We start from the raw sequence: 12,410 nt of genomic DNA, 5'->3' as shown, positions 1-12,410 counted from the left end.
CCCCTTGCTTCTTCTGAATTCAGAACACCTTTAGACAACATTTCTGCACACATTCCCACCATTTTAGAGAATCCTGATAATCTTTGGAAAACACTGCAGAAATGGCTAGTGCTAGATGCTCTCTGCAAAAACAGCAATGAAAACATCAGTCAGAGGCAAGATTCAGCTAAATGGAAGCATCGGTTGGGTTTGGCATAATTCTAATACTAATGGACTTTAAAGAGAAAAGGCTGGAGGCAGTTGCTAATCTAAGAAATGCTATAGTATCCGTCACGCTTTGGAATAACTCTTGCTAATGTTTAAGGGAGGGAAAGTTGCCATGTGGAACTGTGGTAAATTAAGCCTTAGATTTTTATATATGGAACAAACTAAGATGCTAGACTTCCTCCCCGTGGGAACATTTGAAACTATCAACATGTAAAGTACATATTTATGCACTTTTCAATTTGACATGCAGGCCTAACCTGTCCGGCCTTTAGCTATTTACACAGCTAAGAATTTCAGAATTCTCACTAAGAGAAAACGAAATAAATAAAATCTCAGTGTACTTGCTAGTTGTGTTTGCAACAAATAAAGAGTGCCTTGCCTGGCCAATGGAGCAGCAGGCACCCAGGTGCCCCAGCTCCACCAGACAGGATGGCCTGCTTGGGGTGGGGGTGGGGGAGCAGCTTACCACAGATTTTCCCATGGCCAAACCTTCACCTTGGAAACACTTCTCTGTACAATCATTCTGCACACCTCCATTCCCCCGTCATTTTCCCCCTTGTCTCTTCAGTTGCATTTAGTCCACACACTACTGCTGAGAAAGTATTATTCCTAATGGTGATGGGATGTCATTGATGAAGAAGAACAACCCTCCCCTTTTTTCCTTTTGCATAGGCACTCCATCTGATTTAGTGTTCATTCTGGAGCCAGTACAGCTAGAAGAGCACAGGTTGAACATGCACTCTCCTCAGGGTCCCTGTAAGGACCTGCACTGCCACACTCTGGACAAGTTATAGCTTCTGGAGCAAACTCAAGGGTAGCCCTGCGCAGAGTGAATTACAGTAGTCTTATCTGGTGGTGATCACTGCATGAGTCACTGTGGCTAGATCAGGGCAGGACAGATAGGAGGCCAGCTACCTAATCTGGAAAAGGTGAAATATCCGTGAGCCTCCATAAGGGAGACATCCATGACCATGCCCAGGCTCCTGGTGGGGGAGCAGGTACCAACAGAACTCAGTCAAGAGCCGGGAGTTGAGGCCTGTATTTTGTACCTCCCCAACCCAGTCACAGAACCTCTGTTTTCGTTAGATTCAGCTTCAGCCAACTCTGCTTCAATCATTTCACTACAGCTGCCAGGCACATGGCCAGCATATCAGCATAACAGATATAGCTGGATAGGAGGTGAGGGAGACTAGCCCATGGACTACCTCACTTTAACTGCTATGGCAACTGCTTCTCCTGGCTTCCTCTTGGGAACATAAAGATGATGCCAGCAACAGCTGCATTATATTTTCATACCTTGTCACAATGGCAACTGTCCATCCTAGGAGAGCGAGGTTTAGCAGTCACACCCTGAACAACTGAGATGCAGAAATTATAAGCTTGCTACACCTTTGCATAGTGCTTTACTCACTGGGCTCACACATTAGGGGAATCCTTTCAATACTACCCTTCAGTGAAAGTTGACAGTCACAGTATTGTGCCTGCATATTGACCTAGGGCCAACACTTGTGAGCAAAATCAACCCTAAAAAAAGACTAACAGACAAAAGGGGCATTTGGCTTGATTCAGCATAGCAAGGTTTTCAAAATATTTGCTGTAAGCACTTTGAAGACATCCACACAAATTCTAAGGATTAAGACGGAATCAGTGGTTTGCCCTAGATGTGTCTTCAACATGCTGCATAAAAATATGAACACCCATCAGAATTACATCTGAATAGGTTTGCTGCAGAGCTTAACAGAAAATAGCTAAGCTCAGATTTGTGAGCTCAAATAAACATCCTCTAAAATGTGTGTGTTCACAGAAGGTACAATGATTAAAGTGACACTCTGCACAGGGAATAGGAGCAAATTTCAAAAGGTGAAATGTAAATAGTTATATCAGCACATGGAAGGCTGATTCTTTATTATATGGGCAGTTTTAGATGTACCGTATTGCCTGATGGCTTTACCAATAAATGGACAACATACAGAATTAGATGTGCAGTCACTACAGATTTTCCTGTTCAAAAGATCAGGCTCTGCTGGGAGCTTTTTCCAATTCTCCATTGTAAAACATGCATCTACAGCTTTCATTCTCGAGACTAATAGACAAACTCTAGTTCAATTTGTAAAGACAACATGTATAAAGAGGGACAATCAATGTAGGACTGGGACAGGTGTTCCTAGAAACTGGGTATTCTGGTGCTTCACCAATCCCCCATGCTTTCCTAGAAAACACAACCAGACGCTCCCAGGCATGACTGAGAAATTGCTCCACTGCCAACCACTTCTGGAATGTGCATGAACATCTGTTAAATGTTCAGACCTGCATAATAAATCACTCAGATTTCAAGGAGAAACCTATCAAGTTACAGGACTTGTTGATTAAAGGAGTCAGGCTCCAAAACCTCTACTGAATTGTGAAATCACGTAATTCAAATTGCTATTTAAAAGAGTAATGCATCTTTAGTTGTTCCATAGAACAACTGATACGCAGAAAGAGAGGGAAAAATTCAACCATTCTTTGAAAGATATTCATATCATACCTGGATTGAGTGCTGTTCCTTCAATGGTTATGATGCAAAGTAAATTCACCAGCTCATCCCGATAAACTGTTGGATTATCTGAATGGACGGAGGCATTAAAAACAGGACCTGAGGGAGGAAAAGCTGTTAAATATCATTTTTACAGTAGAGCTTTTTTTATGCTGCCTACATACTATTGATCTATTATATGAAGTCATGGAATCGAGCTTGTAATCACAATTTGCATCAGATTAAAGACTTTTAGAATTAATTCCTAATGTTTATGAAACAAAGAATATTTTATGTGAGTAATAAATAACAGACTGCTCCAAGAATTTCTGAAGTTAGTGAAAAAGTTTTGGGAGAACATTTTAAAATATATAGAACTACTGGTAAAAGTAAAAATTGATGTAAATAAAGAACTATTAATTGTGGGGATAATAGACGACATTAGAGTGAATAGAAGGTTGGAACCAATGTATAAAATAATGATTAGAGCAGCACATGCAGTGTTGACGTTGGGCTGGAAAGATTAAAAAAATGGACCAGTTTTCAAGATGGATTTACTTGGAATATGTATATAGGGAACAAATACAGGTGAGAGAATATTTAGCGAAAGACTTTGGCAAAAAAATATTTTATGGAAAGAAAAAATAGAAGATATTAAGAAGATATGGACAGTGTATAAAGAATGGATTGAAGAAGCTGGATTTAACGAAGAGCCATGGAATAAGAGAATACGAAGAATGAACCTCCTGCTGCTTGCATGAAAAAATTAATAAAGCGAAGGGGGGGAGGGGGGTGAAAATGGAAAAAATGTATAGATGAAAGAAAAATATTAAATGTAACAAATGTATGAATACTCTATACAATAAAAAATTATCAAAAAAAAAAGAATTTCTGAAGTTTCAAACAAGTACAGGCAGATAGCCACAGTATCATTGGGGTTTCTTAGGCAGCCTTGTAAAGACATGAATTATGGGAAAAATGTAATGTGCCTAGCAACTTGCAGTGATAGCTGAAACCCTGTAAAGGGTACAAATATGACAATGAAAATGATATAAGTCAGTTTGATTTGCTTTTGTGCAACCGGTTGTTGATTACACAGAACATACAATTCTGCAGCAATTTTTAATATTAAGAGGGCACTGGACATGTGCTGTTCCATCGTAGATATATTGTCTCCCTGAATAAAGATAGTTCCTCATACAAGACTCATCACAGTGAAGCAAAAATAAGTTTTGACAAGAGGGCACATGTCTTGTCCTAGCAGTTAAACAATTTTTGTTACCTTGTAAGAGACTTCCTGGGAGATTTATCTCCTAATCCAAAGAACCAACCTTCCTTCCTTCCTTTCCCTCCTCCTCCCTCCCTCCCTCCCCTTCCTTCCCCTCCTCCTTCCTTCCCTCCTCCTTTCTCCCTCCCTCCTTCATTTTTTTTTGGTTGTTGAATTTGAACAACTGGCACATTTGATAATGAAACTAGAATTCCTCTGTAGTTGCTTGAACACTATCACAATTAATGGCTCATCTGTCAGCAAGCTGTTGGTTTCAGAAAGTGGCTGCTTTGTGCAAAACAGTGGGAAAATGGGAGTATTTCTCAACCCATATTTGCATACAATGGATCAAAGTGTCTGTCATAACAAAAGCAAATTGATTTGTATATTAGAAACAACTGTCATCTATAATGAAAAGTTCCAAGCCAAGAATCAAAAGCATGGGAAGCCTGCTACACAGTTATTATTATGGTACAGCTGAACTCCAAGTCACTGACAAGTCATTACTTGCAACTGGCTCATTTAAAAAATCTGTAGAAAACTACAAAAACAATGTCATATGATGAAATCAATCCTGCATGATACTTGAAATGTCATATGTACTCATCGTAGGATTTTAGATAAGCCCGGAAAAGGGGGGAACATAAAATACTGAAGCCTCGGAAATATTTGAACATATTTCACAATATTTTACACTACTTATTAATGCAGGACTTTAATGAATATCTTTTAACATTTTGTTTTTATTATTTTTACTTAATAAACTGCTATGGAGAGACTGCATTACATTTTTCTAAACACATAGTAAATCAATATTGATTTATACTAGAGGAGATTACATAAACAGCTATGTCAAGTCCTGTCACTAGTACCTCATTTTCTAGTATGAAACCATGGAAATTACAGATGCATTAAAACATCATACTAAATATGCCATGATTATTCACATGCTCCTGGTTCATTTTTCACTATTCTTCCATCTGAAGATTGAAAATGGAGGGCAACAGTGATCCAACAGGGCAATGGTTCCCAACTAGTGGTACAGGTACCACCAATGAGACACAGGTGGGATGCAGGGTTTTCACAACAATTACTAAGAATTTGCTCTTTTGATTTCAATGTCCACCTACAAGTGCGATGTGCCACTTCCTGCCAATCTTGCCTGCCATAGATTATCCATTTCTGATGTTTTAGAATGATAATAGTAACAACAGAATGCCTGTAAATGTATGTCTTCCTTGAAAAAGTGAACATTTTGTTTACGTTCAAGTGGCACACGCGTTCCTTGAGAGAATAATTGGTGGAATGTAAGGCAGAAAATGTTGTGAACCACTTTAATATGGTTTGCGGCACAGCAAGTTGTGTGACTTTTATTATGGGCACAGCCGTCTGGCTTCAACAACAAAGAGTTGATTGAGGCAAAATGCATAGAATTATACCACCAAACATGGCATTGTGAACATGTACCTAGACACGTGTCAGACATATGCTCATGGCACCATGGTCCACTCATTATATATCAAGTGAATTTGTATCAGAATATTTGGGGTTGAGGGACCAGATTTTCCTGACCTTTTAGCACATTCACCCCTGTTCCATAAAAGGGTCTTTAAGGGCCCAATCCAGGTGAGTGTGTGTGTCGGTGAAAAGGCTTCAGGAAGTGGTAGAGGCCTGTGTCGATGTTTCCCCACCCCACTGGAATAACCTACCCCAGCTGAAATTAGGTGCCCAAACTCAAAAGTGCCTGGTGCAAGGAACTATGCTGGCATCCAAGTGCACACCAGCAGAGCGGGAGCAGGGGGGAGAATTCCTGAGAGTCAGGTCAACTTTAGTTGGCTTCCACCGGGCTCCAGCCTGGGAACACCACTCTCCACGGCAGCAGACTTATCCACTGGAAAGCGTGGTGTAAGCCTGATTAGCCTATGACGCTTTTTGTGTGGCAGGAGGATTTTTCAAATTCCCTCCTATCTGTGCTGCCCAAAGGCTCTTTGGAGGTGGCACAGCACGACCTTTACCATGCCATCCCTGGCTGCCATGGATTGCCATCTGGATTGGGCTGCCCAAGTATCTGAGCAGGGTACCGCCCCCTTCAATTAGATGCCCTCTGGATAGTTCTGGAATTCATCTTGTGGTTTACAGCCTTTGGCAGGAGGCGAGATGGCAGCTGACCTTTTTCCATGGCTAAAGATGTGCTTGGCTAAACAAAGGAGCCAGCTAAAGGCTCATCTGTGTCACCTCAAAGGTGATTTTACCAGCTCTCGAGCAGAATGTTCTCTCATCAAATCTGAATCCCTCAAAGACTGCCTTCCTTTTTGGTATGTAGATCAGGAAAAGCAATGGATCTCTCTGAGATCTTCCCGCTGCCATGACATATGTTATCACAGTGATTGTCTAAGGCAGCCGGGTGCCGTGAGCATGTCCCAGGGGTACCGCAGCAACACTACCGCCCCCCCCTCATTTTTGTGGTGTCTCCCACCGGCGCCAGCAAGGACATGGAGCTGGCCCATGGGGCAGGGCCTGCCACAAGGTCAGCAGCCACCACCACCCCCAGTGCTTCCCTTCACCCGGGGAGGGGAAGGTGGGGCTTGTGGCAAGCAGGGGCAATGGGAGGGGAAGGTGGAGGGTGGCGGCAGGGGTACTGTGAGATATGAAGAGTGAAGTCAAGGGTATCCTGACCTCGAAAAGGTTGGGAAACACTGGTCTAAGGGTATAAGAACAAATCTCTCTGTGTGCGTATGTGTCCTAGATCTGCCCACTCACCCCCACTTGCAAAGGTTAGTTTTTGTTTCTCTGAAATGCTGGTCGTTTTCCCACTTCAGTGCTGCTCCCCTCGATTTCCCCCTTCAAGACTGGAAATTATCACCTATCCGTACACTCTATCCCACCTCCCTCTTTTCTCTAGCTAGCTATCGCATGCTGTATTTCACTAGATTTAAAACATTATTTTCTCCTTATTTTCATTTTTATCACTTTATTGTATATTTTATTATTTTTCAATACAACTCGATTCCGCTTCCAACAACTGTCCACTTATCTGAGAGCTTCCATTCAGGACTATCCAGGTATATATTGGTTATATGACCCTGGTTATCCCCTCTCGCCCCCCTGTCTTTAGCTAATTTCCCAAACTTAAGTGGAAACTGCCTATTCACAGTAATAGACCTGACCCACTCTTTAAGAAACCCCTATGTAATTTACTGAAATCCATAAGCACAGTAGATAAAAGAATATTTTCCCCCACAGGGTAAAGCACAGCTGGGAAAGAGAAAGTGATTTTAAGTGGGAAAAGGGCAGAAGGTTAAGGGTAAAGCACATGCACACAGAGTCTAGTTAAAATTCACAGCTTTAGAGGTTGCTTTTGGTTAAAGAAGAGAGAGACAGAGACAGAGACATGCTGTTCATGTAATGTGTAGTTTGGCCCTTAACATTTGGGAACATCTCTGAACTCTTTGTTATGTTGCTCTAGTGCTTCAGTAAGCACTTTTTCACTTCTACTCAGATCAAGTCACTGTTCTCTCAAGACACATTCAAGCTTCTGTAAATTCACACACACACACACAGAGAGTGTCTCTGGCTTGAATCAGAATAGGTACCTGACTTTGTTGGTTGAATCAGCATAGGTACCTGACTTTGTACAAGTACATATATGCCGATTCATCTACATACATACATACATACATACATATACATACATGCTCACAAACATACAAAAGCAAGGGAAAATCTGATTTGCAGTTTTCCCCTTCACCAAAAGGAAAGGCATTTGATATAACGCTGTAACTAAAATCTGCTTTTAAGTGGAAACACTGACTGCCTTACTGAATCCTTCCCAAATTACATTAATTCCAGTTATGCATTCTTAATTTTTAAATTAAATCATTTTGTATACTGCCAAACTAATATAACCAAGTAACTTGTGGAAGGGGGAATAAAAGAAGAACGGACAACAAAGAATGTGTGTGTGTGTGTGTGTGTGTGTGTGTGTGTGTGTGTGTGTGTGTGTGTGTGTGTGTGTGTGTTCCATCAATGCAGAAATTTAGTTGCATCTGAACACTAAATTCTACACTGGAAGAATGTCAGACTAAAAATCTGTTCTATTTGCTTCCCAGTTCAGACAAAACAGCAGCATTAATCCTGCATCAAGTTAAGAAGGAATTACTGCATTATCTAATGTGTTAACCTATAAATGGAGAAGAGGAGAACTAAAACTTATGTCTCCACTGACAGTATTTCTGTAGAGATTACTGCCAATAGTTAATAGCAAGGAGGGTAGATTATTCTTATTCAGAATTTGGGAATCTGCTAGTGCTGCAAATGGGCAGAGTGTGGTCAGGTCCAGTCTCGCAGGACAGAACAGGTGGCAGACAAGAGCATAGTCAGAAGACAGTCCAATAGGTCAAGGTAGGTGGCAGGAGTAGTCACGGGTCAGTTCAACAGGTCACAGCACAGGAGATCAGGTAAACAAGCTGAGAATCAGCAGTAGACCAGGCACACGGAGGCACCCAGGCAGAAGCAAGCTCACAGCAGGCTTGTAGAGATAGCCTCGTTCAAGGCGCTGGGATTCTGCAAGGAATTAATCCTCATCAGATGCAGACACTTTTATCTTCCCATATTTTACTGCAATATGAAGATTCCTCCTTTGCTTCTGCAGCAGCTGCCTCTGCTTCTGCCTACCGTGCACAGCTGACTCATTACTGGGTTCCCTAAAAGGATCTGCAGGCTCCTCACCTACACGTCATCAGGCAGGGAAGGGATTCTGCAAGGAGTTAATCCTTATCAGATGCAGATAATTCTATCTTTCCATATCTTGCTGCAATACAAACACTCCTCCTTTGCTTCTGCAGCAGCTGCTTCTGCTTCTGCCTCCTGACTTGTTACTGCGTTCCCTAGAAGGATCTGCAGGGTCCTCACCTGCACATCATTATGCAGGGAAGGGCTGGGAGTTGGCTCTGCTGCCTAGTCTTCCTTATGAGCAGCCAACTCTGGCTGCACCGTGTCGTCAGGTTCTGCCTCAGAGTCCTCTGTATCCTGGTAAGTACCCAGGTGCTGGCTCATGACACCGCTGAGTATAATGGCCTTCATGTTTGCAAATTCACACATAGGAGATAGTGGGAAAGTATACCAAAACCTGAAAATCATACAATATTTACAGATCAACCTTGGTCCTGAAAAAAAAATCTGTAGCTTCTGACCTCTGGCCTTCATAAGAGCTTCAAAAAAGCAAAGGCAGCTACACAATCTCTTGTCTTCTTTATTCAGCAGGACAATGAACGGAAGTTCCTCCCCACGACTTTGTACAGATATTGTCATAGGAATACAGCACCATGTTAACAAGAGATATTTATATTCACAAAATGAATTAATTAAGGCTAAGTCAAAGTAGGAAAAAGCATGGCAAGGTTCCCATTTTGATGACTTTTGATGAACAAGGGCAACAGTGTCTGCCTCACGCATATGATCTATCACATCTTTGCAAAAGAGGATTTGCAGCATGCTCTGCATATGGTTTCCCTCTCAACGGCAACTGTTACTGGCAGCTCCAATGTACCTGCATAGACAGGAGGTAATTTTGTCTTCTCACAGTGGTGTAGGTTAAGAGCAGGTGCATTGTAATCTGGAGGAATCGGGTTTGATTCTCCGCTCTGCCGCCTGAGCTGTGGAGGCTTATCTGGCGAATTCAGGTTAGCCTGTACACTCCCACACATGCCAGCTGGGTGACCTTGGGCTAGTCACAGCTTCTCGGAGCTCTCTCAGCCCCACCTACCTCACAGGGTGTTTGTTGTGAGCGGGGAAGGGCAAAGAGATTGTAAGTCCCTTTGAGTCTCCTACAGGAGAGAAAGGGGGGATAGAAATCCAAACTCTTCTTCTTCTTACTTGATATCATATTTTGTCTTAGGGTGGGTATGAGAGAAAATTCCAGAAAAGACGCATGCTATTTAATCATATGTAAAATAATAAAGTTTAAACACCTGGAGTCTTGGGTAAGGCTATTTTCTTAAAATGTGGAGAAGACACAGTCCAATCCTACAGTCATTTACAGAAAAGAACATAATCTAGCCATTTTTGTTCTACACTGAACTGAGTATAACCCTCTTGCCCATCACATGAACTACTTGAGGAAAAACTGACGTAGTGTTCAAGCCTTTTCTAATCCAAAGTATTACTCATATCTACCCCAGAATCAGCTTTGGCACTACTACAAAGAAGCTACTTATCATCTTTTCATTTAACCAAACCATCTCATCACCACACACAATTCCAGACAGCCACCACAACCACTTATTATCATTTTTTGCATGTGATTTTCTTTATCACAGCAACCAGATATTGCAAAAAGAAATCCTCGGTTTTAGCTGTGTCTCACATTTCCAGCCACCAACTGACAAGAGCCAGATGAAAAAACACATTTCAATTCAATAAGAGCCAAAAAAAAAAATCAAGGTTAGAATGATTTTTTAAAATCAAACTCTTTTATGCTGTCTTGAGCAAATCTCTTTATCAAAGGCTGGAGGGGAGGAGTAGGCAGAGATGGTGATGTACGTTCCTTCATCACTAAGAATATTTTGTTTCATTCATATTTTAATACCAGACTCTCAGCCCATATCACATCAGACTTTGCTGCATTTGGCTGCTTTCAAATTGATTACAAAAACATTCCTCTGATGTGAGGTCATCAACCCAGATCTGAAGATTACATCAAGGAAACTCCTGAAGTATTTATTTCCAGGTTGCCTGCCTCTTCTTTTCTGAGGAAGCAATATGCCCCCCCCCCCCCAACAGACAATGAAGATCTATCTTTCCAGCCCAATTTACTTTTTACCTCTCTTGTGGTGATTATTTAAGGGCATCACTCACAAAAACACATTTTTCTCTTGTCAGTTCTGTGGAACAAAATGCTGAGCAATAGTTTTGTAGGAAGATTCTGCCCAAAAATTAGCAGGTTACGACATGGGGGAAAGGAATATGAATCTACATAACACCCATATTTCATGAACACTGTAAACTTCATAAAGCAGAATATACAAATCAATGTCAAAATTAGTTTCAGAAGGCTGCCACGATCATCTGCAGTAGAACACCTAGATTCAGGTCCTGTAGTACCTTAAAGACCAACAAGATTTTCAGGAAGAAGCTTTGGAGAGTGATATCTGATGAAGGGAAGTTTGATTCTTGACAGTTTATAGCCCAAAACCTTGTTGATCTTTAAAGTGCTGCTCAATCTAGCTATATGTAGCTGTATCTCAAATCTAGCTATATGTAGTTAGGCTACATATGAGGGCAGGTTGTGAATCCTATGTATGCACCCAAGAGTGTCCATCACAAACAAACACAGACATTCACAACCCATTTCAGAGTTCAGGCCCCGTCATGGAACTGAAACCACTTTGGTTGCCCTAAATGATGAGACAGAGGCAATGCGACTCTGCTGGCCCTCCTTGATCTCATGGTGACCGTGGTATCCTATTGACTACAGTATTCTCCTGAAAAAGCTACAGATCTAGGGGCACTGCCTCCAAAGCCAGTACCAGAAAGTGATCATGGGAGACTCTTGCTTGACACCATGGATACTCACTTGTGGGGTCCCTCAGGGGTTGATTTTGTCTCCCATGTTTTTTAATATCTACGTGAAACTGCTGGGGGAGGTTATCAGGAGATCTGGAGTACGGTGCCATCAGTATGCCGATTGCACTCAGTTCTATCTCTCCATAGCATCTGAATCAGGAGAGGCAATCAATGTTCTTGACAGGTGCTTGGAAGTGGTAAGGAGTTGGATGAGGGCCAATAAATTGAGGCTGAATCCAGACAAGACAGAGGTGCTATGTGTCAGTGGATCTTGGGTCCAGGAAGTGGGGAGACATCCTGTTCTTGATGGGTTTGTATTGCCCTGGAAGGGGCAGGTGCTCTGGATTCTGCTAGGACACTTAAAGCTAAGGTGGAAGCAGTGGTCAGGAGTACCTATTCCCAGCTCCAGTTGGTTTGCCAGCTACCCTTCTGGACAGAGATGATCTAGTTACAGTAATCCATGCTCTGCTAAACTTCAGATTGGACTGCTATAATGTGCTTTATGTGCGGCTGCCCTTGAAGATGACTTGGAAGCTGCAGCAAGTGCAGAATGCGGCTGCAAGACTGCTAACAGGTACTTCTGGCCAATGCACATCACACTGGTCTAAAAGAACTGCACTGGCTGCCAATTTGCTACTGAGCCCAATTCAAGGTGTTACCTGATTTATAAAGCTCTAAATGGCTCAGGGCCCAAATATCTAAAGGAATACCTTCTCCCATATTGACCTGCCCATGCCCTAACATCAGCAGATGACGCTCTTCTGGTGGTACCACCACCTTCAGTGGTAAAAAAAGTGGAGACCCGAGATAGGGTTTTTTCAGCGCTGGCCCTGAGATTTTGGAATATTTCCCTCCTGA

General features: G+C 42.0%; 1 protein-coding gene across 3 annotated transcripts in view; it reads right to left on the bottom strand.

Moving 5' to 3' along the window:
* Window positions 1-12,410, bottom strand: part of PTGFRN (prostaglandin F2 receptor inhibitor) — a 131,736-nt gene that overhangs the window by 11,710 nt on the left and 107,616 nt on the right. For all 3 annotated transcript variants that reach the window (XM_048493955.1, XM_048493953.1, XM_048493954.1), the window contains one exon: window positions 2,735-2,842. In XM_048493955.1, the coding sequence (XP_048349912.1) occupies window positions 2,735-2,842 (108 nt within the window). The remainder of the gene's footprint in view (window positions 1-2,734; window positions 2,843-12,410) is intronic.

The sequence above is a fragment of the Sphaerodactylus townsendi genome, linkage group LG04 (genome assembly GCF_021028975.2).
Source record: "Sphaerodactylus townsendi isolate TG3544 linkage group LG04, MPM_Stown_v2.3, whole genome shotgun sequence".
NCBI classification, from domain to species: domain Eukaryota; kingdom Metazoa; phylum Chordata; class Lepidosauria; order Squamata; family Sphaerodactylidae; genus Sphaerodactylus; species Sphaerodactylus townsendi.
This window is presented reverse-complemented; position numbering and strand designations above follow the sequence as displayed.